Source organism: Camelus bactrianus, chromosome 24 (genome assembly GCF_048773025.1).
Source record: "Camelus bactrianus isolate YW-2024 breed Bactrian camel chromosome 24, ASM4877302v1, whole genome shotgun sequence".
Lineage (NCBI taxonomy): Eukaryota > Metazoa > Chordata > Mammalia > Artiodactyla > Camelidae > Camelus > Camelus bactrianus.
The window spans coordinates 5,466,359-5,485,203 of NC_133562.1; the positions used below are offsets into that span (position 1 = coordinate 5,466,359).

General features: G+C 47.7%; 1 protein-coding gene and 1 long non-coding RNA gene across 10 annotated transcripts in view; one reads left to right on the forward strand and one right to left on the reverse strand.

Annotated features, from left to right (window-relative positions):
- The window catches only part of DLGAP1 (DLG associated protein 1), a 383,227-nt gene that overhangs the window by 324,336 nt on the left and 40,046 nt on the right, over positions 1-18,845 (forward strand). For all 9 annotated transcript variants that reach the window (XM_074352496.1, XM_074352492.1, XM_074352497.1 and 6 more), the window contains one exon: positions 12,788-13,161. In XM_074352496.1, coding sequence (XP_074208597.1) covers positions 12,788-13,161 — 374 coding nt within the window. The remainder of the gene's footprint in view (positions 1-12,787; positions 13,162-18,845) is intronic.
- LOC141574947 (uncharacterized) lies at positions 1,021-6,424 on the reverse strand. The gene is made up of 2 exons (XR_012502097.1): positions 5,012-6,424; positions 1,021-2,024 (listed from the first exon to the last, which is right to left on the reverse strand). It is a non-coding gene; the product is annotated as an uncharacterized LOC141574947 (long non-coding RNA).

An 18,845-nucleotide genomic window follows, 5' to 3' on the forward strand; every position in this document is an offset into this window, starting at 1 on the left:
GGCGCCAGACAGACAACCCACCCGATAGTTTAATATCCTCTCACTTGCGAGGTTGGCAGTGGGTAGAGCTGCTTTTTCAAAGAACTGATTAATAAAATCTTTCATTGATGACAGCAGAAATCTGAAATAATCAAAATGTATTGCCTTTACTATCCATGGTTCCTTTTGAAAAATAAAATGTAATCCACACCAGGAGGCAGTGCTGTGCTTGTCTTAGAAAAAAATTTAGTGTGGAGGGTATAGCTGGGTGGTAGAGTGCGTGCTTAGCATGCATGAGGTCCTGGGTTCAATCCCCAGAACCCCACTGAAATAAATAAATAAGTAAATAAACCTAATTACCCTCCCCCCCAAAAAGCACAACAAAACAGAATTCCCACTGCTTGATCCATTTCTGTCTGCAGTTCACAGACACCTATGTCTAACCGACATGGTTTACTCTTTAACTCAAGCTGTTTGACAACCTCAGTTAACTCTTAGGAAATGTGGGATAACAACTTTCATTCTGAAAATTATTTTCAGTGTGTGCTGAGCAGAGCTTTAATGAATTAAGAATGTCCCTGCAGATACACTGTTAGGCCAGTGTCCTGAACTGCATCACGTGAGCAGGGCACCCAGCCTGGACCTCACAGGGAACCACCCTCCCGTCAGCACACATGACTGTGGGCCACGGAGAATAATGTTGCTTTTATCTGCTGTGAGGTCAGACCATAGCTTGAGGGTAGGTAATAAGAAAGGGGAAGAGAAGGGTGGAAGGGGTGACTTAAAGCACACACCACACACACACACAGCCTTGCACGTATGAAGTGTTTATCTCCAAGGACACACCAGAGTACTCCATGCTGTAATTCTGACAGACAGCTTTCTATATTGTGGGAAGAAGCCAGTTAAAAGCCCCTACTTTTAAAAGCACCTCCATTACCATTGTAACAAAAACCAGAAAAAGATGTTTCTGAGGACAGCCTGTGAAACACACATCGCGATAAACACGTGAACACCCAGAACTCCAACGCGGTCAGGGAAAGAGAGACAAAGTCCTAAGTTTTACTGAATTTGATCTTGGATTCCTCTTTCCCTCAAAGATACAGAAACCTCGTCCACCCACCATGCCAAGTCCACCACCCATCTGCCACCCTCTTTGTGAGCTGGGCTGGGACAGAGCCCCGCCCAGGACCTGAGATGCTCTGGAGGAGGCAGCCCAGGATGGCAGCTGTGCTGGTCCCAAGGCACCTGAAGCTGCTATCCTGAAAGCCATTGGCCAAAATCAGACCTTGTGACCACTTGCAGAGTGGCCATTGCACACCGTCCTGCAGACAGACAGTTTAGAGCACCCGGACCCCCAGGTGTGTCACGCACACGGGCTTTCTACAACTGCAGAAGTTCTGAATTCCAAGCACGTTTGATCAAGAGATTCAGAAAAGGGTTTCTGGACGTGGACGTTGCTCTTACAGGATTCAAAGGAGAACCTTAAGGACAGAAACAGAAGGCAGCTGTTTAAAAAAGGAGAAAGGAGGCTTAGATGGAGAGAATCCAGGTTCCGACAGGCCCCCACGCTGGAGAACGTGGGCAACCCAAACTCTCCAGCCTCCTTGTGGAACTGGGATTCTAGGAACAGGCGCCTGGATCCGTAAACAGTGTGAATCAGGATGAAGGTCGGGGGTAGGGAGAGTGATAGATTTCAGTGCCGGCTTCACTCATTTCCTCGGTGATGATTTGATTTTGGAAAACGACAAAAAATCCTAACTGCCAAGTGGCACTGTCAGTGTGGTCTTTTAGTGGCTCTTTCCAAATTAACTGTAAAGACTGATGGAGTCTGTGATATGGCGTGGACACAAAGAGCCCCACGGGCCCCAGCCAAGTTCTTCTCTGGATCTGTGTCCTCACCTGTCAGGGACACAGCTGGATAATAAGGTGTCATTTGAAAGCGCTGATTCTGTCACTTGAGATCGTAGGGACTGGTGTCCTCCCTGGGCCTGGTGGGCTGTCAGACAGCATTCCACAGGTCAACGCCCGCCCCAGAGTTCTTCCTTTGAAGAGGAGGGTTTCAGGGAAGAAAGAGGAAAGGAGTCAGATGGATAATTAACTGCCCAACTACATGGACCAGGCCCTCCACCCCCGTAGACTCCACACCCCTGCGCTCCAGAAGCAGGTAATTATTCCTCATCATGCTCCAACAGGAAGGCATGCTGGATGCCTTGGCTTTCTTCTCTGCTTCCTACACGTCCTGTTTTCCCAGGTTTTCCTGGAGCAATAGCTTCTGCTCCAGGCGGAGCCCTCCCGCCAGGCCCTCTGTCCACAGGGCAGACCCAGGCCAGCTTGAGTGAAGGTCCACCTTCTCTCCAAAGCCCAGAGAGTTTGCCAGTGAGCAGAGGTCACTGATCAATCCAGCTGGAAGATTCAGGGAGGACTCAGCCAAAGGGACCCTCAGGAGATGTGACCTCCCCAGATTTGAACACAGGCCGCTCACTCGGCATGGCCATCTCACTGTCCCCAGGGAGACCAGTGGGCAGTGTGTGCCCGAGGATACCCAGCTCCCGTCTGGAGACTGTCAGCCACTCCACACAGCCTCGGGGTGGGATCCCTGAGGTCCGCCGTGTGAACCACACACGGCGCCAGACGTGGCAGGAGAGTCCTGCTGGGTGGTGTGATCTCAGCCCAGGTCCCCCTCCCTTTCCAGGCTCCAGGTCCCATGGCACAGGTGACACCAGTTCTCACAAAATGGACCAGGAGGTAAAGAAAGTTCTGGGCTCTCAGATACCCATCTTCTGCAGGAATCATAGGAATTCAGATGAGGAGGAGTGAAAGGAACCGAGGACAAGAAAGGCAGCTGCCTGGGGAAAGGGCAGTTAGCACCGCGGGCCCCTACCCAGCCACGGGCTCGGTGCCCATGGGCACAGCCCAGCGGAGGCGCTGGGGAGGTCAGGTGGGTAATCCAGAGGACTCGCCGGCCCAGGCAGACACTAGGTAGCACCTTCACAGACCAGCTCCACGTCGGAAGCTGGCTGACCACAACTGCACTGGGTCAGCACTTTATCAACGACAAACAGAAGTGGGCATTGGTGACAGAAGCCTGAGTTGCAACATCCAAGGTCGCAGAGGAGGGCTTTGCTGAGCAGTCATTTTACTTCTACCCTGGTGACCTTTCCTTCCTGATGGTTAGTGCCTTCTTCTGTTTCTCCAGGAAGTCTCTTTTCATCTCTGTTCCTCTCTTCACGTAACCAGTGTTTACCGTGGTTCTCCTGTGTGTCATGCGTGTTCTAAGTACTGTGGTCATCGTGAATACAATGGACAACAATGCCTGACCTTGTGATTCCTACATCCTTAACTGACTCCTTTCTCTCAGTCTGGTCAGGAGAAGAAAAAAAAAAATCACCTAACAGGGAACATAGGCAAGTATTGCTGAGAAGTGACATCTGACAAGAAATGAAAGCTGGTTGATGAGAAGCTTAAAAGAAAAATTTCCTTGCCCGCTCCTGGCATCATTCCACCCCCATGTTGTCTTCTAAAAGACCCAGTCAGCCCTGGGCTGAGGAGGTGGTAGACCAGCTGCCCAAACAGGAAACCTTATTTAACTCTGTACCACTGACCTTGGGCCCTGAATTTTCCCCTCCCGTAAATAGTCCATTCAACCCAGGAAGACCTGCTGACCCAGCTGGGACAAATTTTGAAAAATACACACAATGTTACAAACATTAAAAAAAAAAAATCCCTATGTCCCAGAGGAAATGGTAGATATGATTCAATGGTAGAAATCACTTCATAAAGTCATGGAACAAATGGAAATTTAATCCTAACTGATGAAACTGCCAGGGCAGTCACTTGTGTGCATGGATGACTCAACAGCACCTGTTGGAGAGGCTGCGAGAATGAGCCGTGAAATCCTGGTGGCATTCCCTACTGGAAGCAACAGCCCTGCCTTGCAAATGAGCAAGCCGGGTGATCGCCACAGCCTGACGTGCACCCTTGTGCCTAGTTCTATGAAGGCCATGACTCACCTTAGCTGCAGGTCAAATGATTGTTACTCAGAGCCCTGGGTTTTTCATCTTTAACATTAAATGCTCTAGGCAACTACGAGCGAAATGTCTGTCTACTTTCAACATGTTCCTTTGAAATGACTGATTTCAGGCAACGACTGGTCTTACATATGGTAACCCTCAATTTCTCATATTGTTTAACTTGTTGCCAAGCTTCATTAAAGGTTCACATTAGAGGCTTTGGACTTCGGTCCCTTGGACCTGGGCTTTCTAAAATGACTTTCCTCCAAACATCATTTAACTTCCTTTAATTTAGTTAATTAATGGAACTTTCTGAAGAGAACAGTTACTTTGATCTGAACTTCTTTCTTAGTTTCCAGTTAACATTTCCAGAGAGGGACAAACCAGGACGGATGCCCTCACCGCTGGCTGGAGCTACCAGCAGCTCACGACTGTAGTCGGTCCTTCAAATCAGAGACAGCTTGGAGGGAGGAGTCCCTGAGAGGAAGAAGACTGGTTAAAAATACTGCTTGTGGCATTTTCGTGGGTGTCTGCCCCACACAGAGATAAAACAGCTAAGGTGGCGCCGCCAGGCAGGCTCTGGGAAGCCTGGCTTGCAGTATGGAAATCCCAAGTCATCCTTGCAAATAAACCAGCAGTGGGGATTGGAAATGCTTCTTACCTGGGAGAAAGTTTTCTACAAACAACCAACAAATTCAGATAAAAATGGAAAATGCAAGTCCCACCCAGCAGGAATCCTCAGTTTCTTGTCTATGCGTGCTCACTGCCATACACCTAAGCCCCAGAGTTTTTGCTTTACAGCTTGCCAAAACAGAAAATATTGCCCTAGCGTCTGCTTAGGAGGAAAATAATGTATCAGCAACCTCAACCCAGAGATCTTCTCCTGCTGCAAGGGTAAAATTTTTGTTAACGGGATAAGTTAAAAAGCAAGACCTTCTGAGTCTTGACTTCCACTCTGCGCATGTTTTTTGGAGAAGACAAATGTAGCCCAGAAGTCCCCCTCCCCCAGCGTGACTTACCTGGGAGCGGAGCCTCGGATTTCAAGGTACATCAGTGATGTTCCGGGCTTGGTCACAAGGGGGCACTCGAGAGCGGGGCTGCCCGCAGCACCACTTTGTTTTCTCAGACTCGGAGTTGGGAGGGAAGGAGGGGGCGGGGGTGTCGGGGGTGGGGTGGGGGTGGGGATGGAGATGCAGCTGACTTTCAAAAAATCCTTTTGTTCTCTGAAATGCTGCCGCTCGCCATTTCAGAAGGCAAAGGTTGCCCCGTTACGTGTTGCCAGGTTCCTGCGAGTGCCTGGGGAAAATGTGGGCGAAAAAGGTAGAGCACAAAGTCCTGCGCTGGGTGGCTTTGCAGCCCTTTGGCCGGGGTTGGCGCTGACATTTGGAGAGCAGCTGCCGGAGCATTGTTTGCTTGTAGTTCTAACAGAGGAGCGGCCGCGTCTTACATCATTTCCAGGCATGAAGTGCCTGGGGCTTTTTTTTTTTTTTTTTCTTTTTTAATGACTAACCTTCTGATCCCTCCCTCTCTGGAGTTCGGTACAGTATCTGCTCTGTGCCTGACAGCCTCGCCTCAGGAAACCCAAGTTTTGTAGCAACTTGTTAAAACAACTCGGGTGCCTTAAAAAAAAAAAAGTTGTGACTCTGAAACAAACCTTTCCATTCTTCCTTCCGAGAACAATGTTGTGCTTGATGTGCGTCGTCGGAGGGCTGCTCCCTGCAAGATGTGTCTCCCCCTCCCCACCCCCAGCCGGCTGCTATCAGTTGAACAGATCTCTGAGCCAGACAAGCCGAGACTTGGGGCGTTTGTCTGGCATTAGGAAGTGTCTGGAATACTGGTAACTACCAACTGGCAAGTCTTATGACTACAAGAGTTATGACACCACCCCTCCCTCCCTCCCTCCCTCTCTGCCCACATTCCCTCTCCTCCCCTACGCGCTCACACAAGCGTGCTTTTTTCTTCTTGCATGGAGGAAAGTTTAGCTCGTTTTTGTGGTTTCCGTGGAGGATGGCTCTAGTGAAAATCGCTCTCATCCCTGGAGCCAAAACGAAGCGGGAGAGAAGCAGCCCCCCTCCCCAAGCCCTGGGCCTCCCCGCAGCCCCGCGCCGCCCCCACGGCCCTCTGATCTCCGCCTTCTCATCGGGGGGCCCGCAGGGCCGGACCGCTGACCACCGCACTTTGGGTGGCCTGTGAATGTTAAGCTGCAAATATTTGGAAACAAGGGAGCGATTTTTCCATGTGTATTTTGCTTTGTGGAGTTTCTCCCTTTTTTGCAGCATTTTTAAAGTTGCAGCTGGTGCGCCTCTCCTTCCTGACCACGCCAATGCATTCATTCTCCAAACGTCTTAGGAGTTCCTTCAGGGTGCGGAGGACTGCGCTCGGAGCGGTTTCCTGGAGTTTCTTAGGGACGGCATCACGCTTTACTGGACAAGGTGTTCAACGGAAGGTTTTCTAGGCGGATGAATACAGGTCGTTTGGGGGAGGGAAACGGCTAGGACTTGGAGCCGTGTGAACACGAACTGTACCACTTGATTGCTGTATGACTTAGAGAAGTCAATTACGTGTCCTGAGCCTCAGTCGTACCATCAAACAAATGGGTTTAGTGAGATCTTCCTGGGTCCTGTGACCATGTGTATTAAATTCTTAGCACAGTGTGTTACAGGGATGGACGCTTTGGTGATCAGGCGAGGAGTCGGGACTCACTCTCCATCTCATCCTCTGTTTTCACCTGGGCTTGTGCTTTTGTGTCCTGCAAAGGGCTCCAGCCAGACCACCGATTTGTCTGGCGTTTTGGGGGAGTCCAGCCTGGGGAGCACATCGCTGTGGGGAGCGTGACCCCACAAGTCAGGGTAAATTCAGCACGTTGGGGTCTGCTTGCCTGGAAGCAGCAGCCGCAAACTTCTCCATGAGCGATTTTTGTCTTCATTTTCTTGTGCCAAAATGCGTTCCCAGGATGCCAGAACTTTCCTCTCTGCTCCCAAGAGCCTGTTGGTAGCTCTCCTGGCCTCCTCTCCTGACCTCCTTCTTAGGCTTTTTCGCACCTCTCTCAGTGGCTCCCTGTACTTGGATATCCGTTTTCTTCTTTAGGTTTGGGAAGCTTTCAGTCATCATTTCTTCAAACACCATTTCTATCTTCTTCTCCTTCTGGGACCTCCGTTCTGCGTAGATTGGCCCACTTTATATTATCCCATAGGTCTCTGATACCGCTTTCATTTTTTTTTTTCCATTTGTTTTTCTGTCTACTGTTCTGATTGGGTGATTTCCATTATTCTAAGTCACTTACTTGTCCCTCTGCATCATTTGGTCTGCTACTGATTGCCCTTAGCTCAGCTTTTATCTTGGCAGTTGAGTTTTCTGATTTTAGTTCGCTCCTGTTCAGAGTTTCTGTTTCTTTTTACAGCATTCTGCACTTCTGTCGACAGCCTCTCTGATTTTCTTCAGTGCTTTTATCGTCTCCTTTTTGAACTCAACTCTGATTCTTTTCTAGATTTTATTCATATTCATGAAGCCACCAGAGCTCCAGTTTGAAAGAAGTCTTGTCACCTGCTTCAGGCCCCCGTAAGATGGTGGTACAGTTGCAGTGACTTCCCAGCCAAAAAGATGAGCTTGTCTGTGCTTGCACATCTCCAGGGACTGAGAACTCGCTCCCCAGGGAGGGCTGCCGAGTCCATCTTTGGACAATTGACTCCTAGGAAAGTATTCTTTGAGCCTCTCTGAGCTTTTCTTTTTATGGTTTCCCGTGGCGGGGGGGCGGGGGGGGGAGGCTCTTACGGCCCAAGTCCATGCCATCCTGTACACAATAGTCTTCGAAATAATTGGAAACCCTTCTGCCTTCCTTCTCTCGCAATCGAAACATCCTCTTCCTTAAACCATCCCTAATTAGTCATGGTTTTTCTCCCCACGGAGGACCTGCGATTTCCCCTCACAGAGAGGGCAGGAAAGGCAGCCTGACTGTCGGTCATTCTGGGTATCACGCATCCACACAAACATGCCTTCATGGAAGCAGACAGCTTAGCTGGTGCTACAACCACAAGTCCGCTCTTCCCATTCTGTATTGATGTCCTTTAGGTCCCAAGTTTAGGTCCTTCCACATTTTTTTTTTTTTTAATTTTGCCCTCTTCACATCATTTTGCCTGTAGTTTCAAGTTACCTCTCTAATCTGTCCTTAATTTTATGTCCAATACCTTTCTGCCCATTTCCCCTAATTCGCCAGTGTTCCGTATCTGTGCTTCTCAAACTACCTCTGGTGGTGGACCAGTTCTGTTTGCTTATTTGATGTCCAGTCTGTTGAGGATCAATATTTTGGTAAAATGCAATAAAAAGGAATTACTAGAAGGAAATTAAAAAAACAGAGGCATGTAAGAAACAAGCCCATGGTTTTCTTTTTTATTGCTTTCCACCCAGCAGAACCTCTGTAGAATTGTGATAGTTTCTAAAAGCGAACTCTGAGTGATCATGGCATATCTCAACATGCACTCATCAGATACTTTGTGAATCGACACATGTCTGTGGATTACGTTTTGAATGGCACCAGTCTCTGTGCAGGGGTGTGCTGGAAATGCTTAACAACCGCTTTCTAGGGGATCCCTACTAAGTCACAGCATTTGCCAGTTTCCATGGTGTAAACACGTTGAGGTCAGTTTCAAGCTATCAAGGAAATGTCACCCAACACAGACTTGGGAAGGGATTTGCACAGTTGACTCCAGAAAGCTGATAAGAGCTAGTTCCAGCATCCTACTGTTAACCCCGGTCCATCTTTTAAATCTCTTTTTGAGTAAAGCACTTCCTTTTGAGGGCTTGTTACACTGCTGTTCGGCTGGACTAGTTCACTCAAATCAGGAGACCTCTGACCCTCACAGAAACTAGACTATGGTTGCAGGCAGCCCTTGTGTCTCTGGTGGTCTGGACTGAGAGCAAACCGTCTGCTACAACTCACTGCAAATCCAAGGTTGCTCTGACCGTGACTTCTGTGTAGACTCCTGCCACTAGTGAAGGCGGATCAAATCACAGCCTGCTTTGCGGTCAAGAACAACCTAGGACAACTTGTTTATATCAGCAAGGCGGTGTTTGACTACTGCGTGACTCCGTGGATGTGTCTATTTTGGAATTCTTTCATTGTCCTTTCGTGGTTTTATTTGTAGTTCCTTACAGGCTCGTTCTCGTATTTGAAAGCGTTTCTAAAGTTCAGTAACCAGGAACTGCTAAGTACTCCTTAACATAGCTTTATAGTACGTGACCCATCAGCTCAGCCAGGGAGTGCATATTAATGAGAAGATATAAAAAGTAGGTTTGAACTGACATCTGCTGCATGTCACCTGACATACCAAGGCTAACCAGAGTAGGAGAGTCTAGATGCTTTTCCAGTAAGTCTTCAGCACTCCAGAAAAAAATAACTCCTGGCCCAGTGTTTCCTGAGCTTTCAGCGCTAGCATTATCTTCCTATGCAAATAGAAAAAATATTGCAGCATCAGCTAGAAGCTGAAATAGGCTAGGAACTTGTTCTCATTTTTTTTCTCTATGCATTCGTCTTCTCTTTTTAAATAACGTCTTAACTCCAACGTAAAAGCCCGGTCTCTGGTCTCTCTATGCATGACGGTATTATCTGAACGGAAGTAATGACACTGAAATCTGGGAACATGCGCTTGCTGACTCTTTTTATAAATGGATAGGCGTCTTTTCTGCCGACTTTGAGCTGGGGTGGCACATGCCCAGGACCCAAAGAAGGAGAAAAAAAAAAATCAATGTATTTGAAATGAACAAATAAACATATCAGACAAAGGAAAGCGATTATCATGATTAAAACAACATTTCTTTTTCAAGTTTCTACTTGAATAAAAGGAGCACTTGTGTTTTTAAATCAGCTTTTTGGAGAATGTTCCTCTTGAACAAGTGAAGTGTTTCACTTACTGCATGGAAGGCCCTCGTTTTCTCTTTCTGTCTTGACCAGACAAGATTTATTAACTCGTGTTTCGCTGACCTTGGGCCTCACCCTGCCCCATGCTTCCTGGCTCCATCCTTAGTGGATTCTAAATCAGTCATGGTGCTGAACCATGAGAGTAGAAATTTCTTCAAAAAAATGTTTTTTAAGAGAGAAGGAAGTGTTCTGAGCTTAGAACAAGTGGTGCCGGGAGAGCCCGGGGGCCCGGGCTGTCTGGGTTTCTGCGCAGGCCCCGGGGCGGGGGCCTGGGGCGCGAGGCGGCAGGGGTGGGGAGCAGTGTGCGCGGTGTGCTGGGTCTCCTCTCTTCTCCAAAGGGCAAGCTTAACGATCTGAATTCCTTTTAAATTTTGTTTGATGACTGACAAGGGTGCTGCTGTGAGTCTGACTCCAAGGACTCCGGCAAACTTGTGCCACTCTCCCTCCACACAGCAGGAAGATCTCAGAGTGAAGCCCCTGTGATGTAACCACAAGGAGGTGGTTCCTGTCCTGTATTTGGAGCCATCTCAAATTCTTACCTCCTTTGGCATGGGACTGGGCCAGCCCGGTGGGAAAGCCATGTCCCCAGGCTCCTCCCTGCCCAGACTAACCTAGCATTGCGCTACTGTCTCCCAAGTCCCCACTGATCCCAGTCCCCAGAATGATCCCTATTGACAATGAAGAGGCGGTAACAGCCACCAGATGGCGCCAAATTGCACTTGGCCCCCAGGGGGTGTGTGTAGCCAATCCTGCCATTTCACTGGAAATAATGGTGACACCCCCTCCTCCCCACAACCTCGTCCTTACCCCCTATACCACATATATCTCACCGTGGCAGGATTTTAACTAAATCACAGCAAATGAACGATACTATATTTGGCTATATTGTCCAGTTTTGATTCTCCACACCGAAAGGGGAATTCAGGGGTGGCTAACAACAAGCAGTAAATAACCCCAAAGATCAGGCGTTTGACGAAGAATATTAAGTTCTTCGGAATATGGTTGGGCCGAACGTCCTGAGAATCCATTTAGAACAAAATAATGAGTTCACTCTACAAAGACTTGTCTTAGGAGACAAGTCCTAAAATGTCCTCGTATCTTAGATTTGAATAGACAGACTGATTCTATGCGAATGATGGTCCCTCTGCCTCCCGCCCACTCTGGCTGGCATCACCCCTTACAACTTCCTGGGAAGCAGAGGGCAGCTCCGCAGTGGTTACGGTGCATGAAACTCAGTCGAGTGAGGTGAAGCAGCAACCCTGAGCGTGTCTGCATCCTCAGCCAGAGGCTTCCCGGTGGCTGGTAGGAGAATCCGAGCCAGGCGCTCTCCCAGCTCTGTTCCCGTGGGAGCCTTGAGCCTCCACTCTCAGGCGCCTGAGCTAAAAACTGCGGAGGCTGGAGTGTGTATGACTGAGCTCTGTTCATGCTGAGAGATGTGTGATTCGTGCACAGCTGAGATGGAGGTTTTTCCTGGGGCGGCCCTCGGCCAGCCCAGGTAACTGAGAGTTGGCTACTTTTCTGTGGTTTACGGCGCCTCCAGCTCCGGAGCTCCTATGATACTGTCCTGTGACATCTGTGCCTTTCTGTTCCTCCAAGTCTGCGGCAGTCCCTGGGAAGCAGCCAGACGTTTCTGTCCATTTCTGTTTCGTATCTTTTGTGGTTAAGGAAATCACTCCAAATCACAGGGCGGTGAAACAGGACCCTCCTGTTTATTGTTCATTATAGAGTGGCCTCAGGAAACATCCTAAATATTGAAGCGAGTATTTCCTTCAGCGAGATGGCCCCAGTGGCAGCTAGAACCAACCGTAGATAACTAGTTGGACTCGCGTGGTCGGGACTAGCTAGTTCCGTGTTAACAGTCCCAGCAGCTGTGAGTGGGAACGGGGTGGGGATGGGGAGGGGAATGAGGCGGAGGAGAAAGTGATGGAAACACAATAGTTTGAATTATTTTAAGGGGACTAAACAAAAGTCTTTATTATTATTATTTTTTATGACCTGAGGCACTGGGGGTTGAACTCAGGACCTGGTGTACACCAAGGTGCTCCGCCACTGAGCTATACCCTCCTCCCCTAGACGAGTCTTTAGAAAGCTGGTTAAGGAATTGTTCTTTACCAGCCAGCTGTTCCCACTTGGAAACTTAATTCTTTTTGATCTGTATTTTCCTACGTCTTGCTCCACAAATGGAAAGCTGAAAACCAGTGTGTAAAAGCTTCTTCAAGACCCTAGGGTTATCCTCAGAGGGCTGGAGAGAGGGGCTGGAGGCTGCCCCAGCTGGTGTCCCCAAGAGGGACGCCCCACTGAGCAGATTCAGACCCTCGGGCTGGTCCAGTTGCCCTGCAGGACCCCCTGCCCCGCCCCCCAGGCACTCTGTGCTGCTCTTAGGATGATAACACACAGCTCACCTCTTTGCTGTCCTTCTTTTTCCAATGTTCTTTATCAACCACCAGAATCTTCTCCAGTGTGTTAGTTTGTCCAACATTAGCTATGGTTAATATTTTCCTGAGAAGGCAGAGAGCCCCGCCCCGGGCTCATCCGTGTCAGACACTATCTCTCAGGGTGCACTATGGCCTGGGAAGTTTCCCACACATGGCTGGTCACGCCTGTCTTAAGTCGTTTCACGTTAATCTCCATTTCAGAACGTTCCATCTCAGAGACTGGTGTTTCCCAGTCTCCTTCCCCCTCAATCTTGGGGGGGTGTCACCTGATAGAAGGCCCAAACCTCCCCCCAGGCGGGGATCTCACTGAGTCTATCAACAGACCCGTCTCCACATTCAATGTCTCGGTGTGTTTCATGGGCCCTGATTTCCCGTGGATGTCGGTTATGGTATCGGAAGGTAAAACCCATGCAGAAATCAGTGTCTTTGTTTTCGCTGTCTTCCAGTGTCATCTTGCATTACAACATATAAGAAGACACCACCTCCAGTCCCACCCAGAACTACCACGAAACCTTTCATTTCTATCACAGCCCAGAGTAGCACAGAGTCGGCCCAGGATGCTTACATGGACGGACAGGGCCCGCGGGGCGATATTATCAGCCAGTCTGGACTGAGCAACTCCACGGAGAGCCTGGACAGTATGAAGGCTCTGACAGCCGCCATCGAGGCCGCCAACGCCCAGATCCATGGCCCTGCGAGTCAACACGTGGGCAACAACTCTGCCACCGTCACCACCACGACCGCCATCGCCACCGTCACTACAGACGACAGGAAGAAGGATCACTTTAAGAAAAATCGATGCCTGTCCATCGGGATACAGGTAACAGCCTCCTTTTCTGCCATTTGAAATAGGAACCCAAACAAAGAAACAGGACCTTTTTTTGTTTTTTCTGGAAGATTCGTCATCTTGCCATTTTGGATAATGTGGGTACTGTAGGACCAGATCCTCAGATTACTGGCTCTGGACTCCTCTATGTTGTTACATGTCATTTTTTAAAATTATGAAGGTGTTTTATCGATCGACATTATTGGCATCTTTTTCCTTCCCAAAGATTCCATTTTTTAAAAATTGAAGTATAGTTGATTAGCAGCTTTTAGTTTTGTTTTCAAAACTGAATGTGTGAGACAAGGTGAGGGTAATTAAACGTGGACACAATCAAACAAAGTGCTCTCAATTCCTACAGCACATTTTGATTCCCACAAAAGGAGTGGACATCCAAGCATAGCCTGGGTTTGGGGTTGCATGATAGTGTGTTCATCGCTATTGAGTTATCTTATGAGAACAAAAATGCGGATCACTTCTCACGGACGTGGGAGTGAGGGCGAGTGAGACCAGAGGGACGGACCGCGTGGAGAGCAGTAACTCACATCACAGCAACCTGAGCAAGGACTGGGCACCGGGTTCTGCGTAACTGTGGGCTATTTAATCGTGCGTTTCATAAAAGAGGTAGATAATTCTGCAGGCTTCTCAGTTCAGGACCCTGTTTTCTGCTGCCTGGAGCTAAGATCAAACTGATGCTTGTTTTTCCATCGGGTCGGCTTGGCTTCCCCTGCCACAAACCTCCTTCCGTGAGTGGGGAAGTCATTCTTACCCCCCGTCTTTGCTGTGCTGTACCATCCTGCAGTGCCCTTTGAATAATAACTCCCTGATGTGACATCCAATAAATATCTCCACGCTGAACCAACTCTGAGGCACAGCTAAGAGCCAGGTGCGGGGTACGTTTTCACAGCGATGATTTATGTTCCCCGTCCACTCTGCGGAGTCCACTTTGAAAGGCAATTAAACTTTCTCTAGTAGCAATGAGTCAAATGCTTTTTTATAACCTACGGGTTAACACGGCATGAATTGTAAAGTTTCCTAAAACCTTGTAGCACTGGTACTTGGGACCAAGTGACCCAGCAGGAGGCACGGGCCTGAAGCCAGCCCCCACCCACGCTCACCCCGACCCCTCTCCCAGAAGCTAATTCCCACCCACCGCCCAGAGGACTTTGAGGAGTGGGGAAGAGCAGAGGTTGATCCTCTGTGCTGTCCTGGCAAATTACTGAACCTTCTGAGCCTGTGTTCTCGTGTAACCTACGCGGGATTGTTTTGAAGACTGAGTTTTCATAACCCAGCTTCCTGTAGGGTTTCAATTTGGGAAGATGAAAAAATTCTGGGGATGGAGAGTGATGATGGTAGCACAAGAATGTGGATGTACTTAAATCCCCTCGGACCATACACTTTAAAAGGGTTAAAGTGGAGAATTTTATATTATGTCTGTTTTACCCGCCCCTACACAAAAAATCCGCCTTCCTACCTGGCACCCAGTCATGTTAGTTTCTATTTCCTTAACATTCAATTTGGGTTTTTTTCTGTATGTTATTTTTTTCAATAGATGTATATTCCTATGGGTCAAAATTCAAAAGTTATAAAAAGGTAGACAGTGACTCGCTAGTCAATAACCAGTTAGTTCTCTTTCCGGAGAAGAATCTGTGTAACCAATATTTGCATTTCCCAGCATGGACATTTTGTGTCTATTCAAGCAAATATATATTTTATTTATTTCCTTTTTAGCAGCATATAACTCACATATTCTATATCTTGCCTTTTTCCACTCAACAATGTATTTTCAAGGTAATTATTTATCAGTCTTACTGTTTGTTTTATTTAAAAGCTTTTGTGAATCTACCTTAATCACCTCCCAGCTCTGCTGGTTGGTCTTACAGGTTACTCTCCAAATAGTGCTTAGAATGAAGCATCCATAAACTATGTGCTGTCCGACTTTTATGATCATTATTTTCGCCCAGGAAGATGGAACTACTCTGAAATTCACAAATCAAGCTGGGGAGAATGCCTTTGTTTCAGAGACCACCCTACTCTCTGGATATTTGGCTATTTTACTGAGCAAAAGAATTGTTCTTAATCCTCCTCCCATCAGTGTTCACAGCTACAGAAATTATATGAGCGCACTGCACGCCTTATTGTTAACTCATTCAGTCCCCGTAACAACCCTCATAGGTGGTGTTATTATCCCTGCCCTAGAAATGAGGACACAGAGAAGTTAGGTAGCTTGCCCAAGGTCACACAGCTTATGCTGACAGAGCTCAGATTGTACTTTGACAGCTAATGTGACCACATTATGCTACTTCTTCAATGGAAAATAACAAGTAAATTAAAATTTAGAATACAAAATAGTCATCAAATTCATTACACTATAATCTAATTTAGATCCTAATCCACCAAATATGTGATACTAGGGCCCTGGAATCCTTCTCACACGTTCCCTCTTTAGGGTCAGAGTTTCCAAGTCTTTCCCAACATTTAAAATTAAGCCCATACCTAAAGTTTATATGATAATGATTTCCAACCTGTGTGAACTTAGGCCAAGTCCTTAGTAGTTCTTGGTTTCCTCACCTGGAAAATGGGAGCAATAACAGTTGTTGTTCAGTGGGTGCGTTAGAGGCGGTAATGAAAACTGACTGGTGCAGTGCGTGTGAGCTTCGAAGCACAGTGCCTGGCACACTGAGGGCCCCGTAACTATTGGGCTTCGTTATTACTGTCAGCATTAGCCTCCTTTAAAATTCTGATTAGCCAAAACCTCCAAAACTGTATCATCTGCCAAGGGCTTTCTCCATTGTTTTCAGGACAGAGATTGAATTAACCCTGCAACGTCTTTAAAATTTTTGAATGCCTCTTCATAAAGTTAAGTAGATGAGCCTACGTTACTATGTAGGAGAGGTGACATTCGTCACTATTTGGGTCTAACCAGGAGGTTAAAGTCACAGAGATAAATTTACATGCAGTGACTAAAGCTTAAGAAGATGACAACACCTTGATGCAAATAAACTGTGAGTTTGGGTGTGTGGGGCAGGCCTGGCACAGAGTACAACACCCTCCAGTCTCATCCTGGTGACCCCCACTTCCTTTCTCTCTCCCTTTGTCCGTGCCTTGAGCATCGCAGTTCTTAAGGGAAATAGCTGGCATGCTTTCGAAAAGAGCTTCCCTGGGTAATTCTGAAACCACAGAGTGGAAGGCGTCAGCCTCCTCCTTTGGTTGACATCCCAAGCATTTTTAACTTGCATGAATGTAAGCCGTATGGAATCGGTTAGAATCCCATTCCAGAAAACAGAAGCTACACTTGTTTCTCAAACAGAGGTGGCTTAATGCACAAAATTGGTTCTCCAGGGATGGGAAGGCTGAGAGAGCCGTGGAGGTGCGCAGTACGCAGTCACCCGCCTCGGACTACGGAGCAGAAGGGGAAAGGCAGGGTGACCAGAATTCAGGAACACCGAGGAGAGGCCCGTGGTGGCCTCCCACCGCTGAGATGAGCGTGGCCAGCTGGTGCCGGGACGTCCAAGGGAGCAGCTGGCGCACCGGCTGTCGGGCTGTCCGGGGGGCCGAGCTGAGCCACAGCTGCCAGCAGGGGGTGGAAGCAGGAAGGAAGCCCCTCGTCCTACCCTCCTTTGTTAGACCCTAACCGGAGGGGGGCCGGCAGGAAAGGCTGGGGAGGGCAGTGTGCAGAGTCCCGGCCCCTGTGCCACAGAGCAGCTGGGTCTAGAAGATGGGCCTGGAGCCTCTGGACAACGGGGAAGTCACCAGAACAAGGCACTTTATCCAAATAATAAATACTGTGCTATTTCCCCCACTGAGCATGTGCGTTAAATAGCCCAAGATGGGTGTGGTGGGTGTGAAGTCTTGGCTCCCATGTTCCTTTTTTTCCTTTTTTTGGTGGTGGTGGTGGTGGGGTAATTAGATTTAGTTATTTTATTTTATTTTATTTTATTTTATTTTATTTTATTTTATTTTATTTTATTTTAATTTTGTTTTATTTTATTTTATTTTATTTTATTTTATTTTATTTTATTTTATTTAATGGAGGTACTGGGGATTGAACCCAGGACCTCATGCATGCTAAGCTATGCTCTCCTCGACCATGGTCTTTTAGTGGGAGCCTCTCACAGCACTAAAGATGATTCTAGAATATTTTAAAATATGTATTTTTAAAGAAGATGTCTCCAAAACTCAAGTCAACTACTTTATCTGGTGTTTTCTTCTGGTGTTCTAGTCCTGGGATGGTGCAGGTAACTAGCTGCTTTGGATTTAGAGCGAAGCTTTATGTCTTCTAAAAAGTCAAGGGTAACATTCATGGTAAATTTTTTTGGTTTTTTTCTTAAAGTTACATGCATACAGTATTGCTGTAAAGGATTCACACAGTACAAAAGTACACAGAGCAAAGAATGAATTCCCCCTTCTTCCTACCTCTGACTCCTGTCCCCCTCCCCCACCGTGGCCCGTGGCAGCAGTCGGTTACACCAACTTTTGGTCTCTCAAGAGTAATTTCAACTACAAATGAGTTTCACATACCAGCTTCAGACCATAACTCCTCCAGATGTTAGATTGTGGCGTCCATCTATTTCCATTTAATTCACGTTGCGAAACAACCGCAAAGAGCTTTAAGCTCGCTCTTTCACATCGTGTAGCATGCCATTGCTTCCGCATTCTCTGAGCTAAAGATAAACCTCTTTGAGACTGCACTTCCTTTACTACATGCCCAGGTATGCTGAGGTACATTCTATGTCCTGTCTGAAGAGAGAAGTCCAGCTGCAAATGGCAAAACTTGCCTCGGCCAAGCTGAGTGAACTAATTAGAACGATGCAAACAAAATGAATCATTAGTATGATTTGAAAGAGGGATCTGAGAAATAAAAAGGTCGCATCATCTCTGATTCACAGTCAGCTGACTTACAGTAAAGAAAAACTGTGAAGATCGTATTGTCAGAGTTTCTCCTTAAGCACACTCTAGTCATGCTCCCAAATTCTCTTCCAAGCCAGACCTCCGCTTGTGTGTTTATGTGTCCCTCCTTCATCGCCTGGTTTTAGTGAGAGTCTTACTAAGTGAGTTTACCCGAATCCCCAGCCCCTGATACCGCATCTCCCTCGGCACCTGATGGGTTCTTCACTCCCCCACCATCCTCAGGTGACGTCTGAGCCCCCTGGCCTGCCTTCAGACCTAACCTAAATGTTACATCAGGCCAGCCAGAACCCCCTCTTAATCTTGATGTGTTTTCTTAGTGCTTTTTACCCACTGACCCCTACCTCGCCCCCCGGATGTAAATGCCCGCTTGCCCCTGGTGTGTTTGGGAGGGAGCCCGTCTCTCTGCTGCCACCAAAACCTCGCTGCAGTGGTGTCCGTGCCCGCTCTGCCAGTGCCCCGGCTCAAGGCTGCCTTCCCGTTCTCTAGCAAGCGTGGTCAGTAGTTTTCCGCGTTCTCTGTCCGAGGACAGTCTATTAAACGGACTTTTGGAGCAGGGAATCGGAGCAGGAGTCTGCTCCGTTCACTCCATGCATCCACTTGATATTGCAGGTGGACCTTGCACCCCCTTGGGGAATAAAGCTGAAATTTAAAAACTAAATAAAAATATGCTCAGGGAAAAGAAGGCCTTTCCAAACTATCAAAGCTAGATTGACTGCAGAGTAATTTCAGATCCTCTGCAATGAAGGACAAAATTTAAAAGACAAATGATA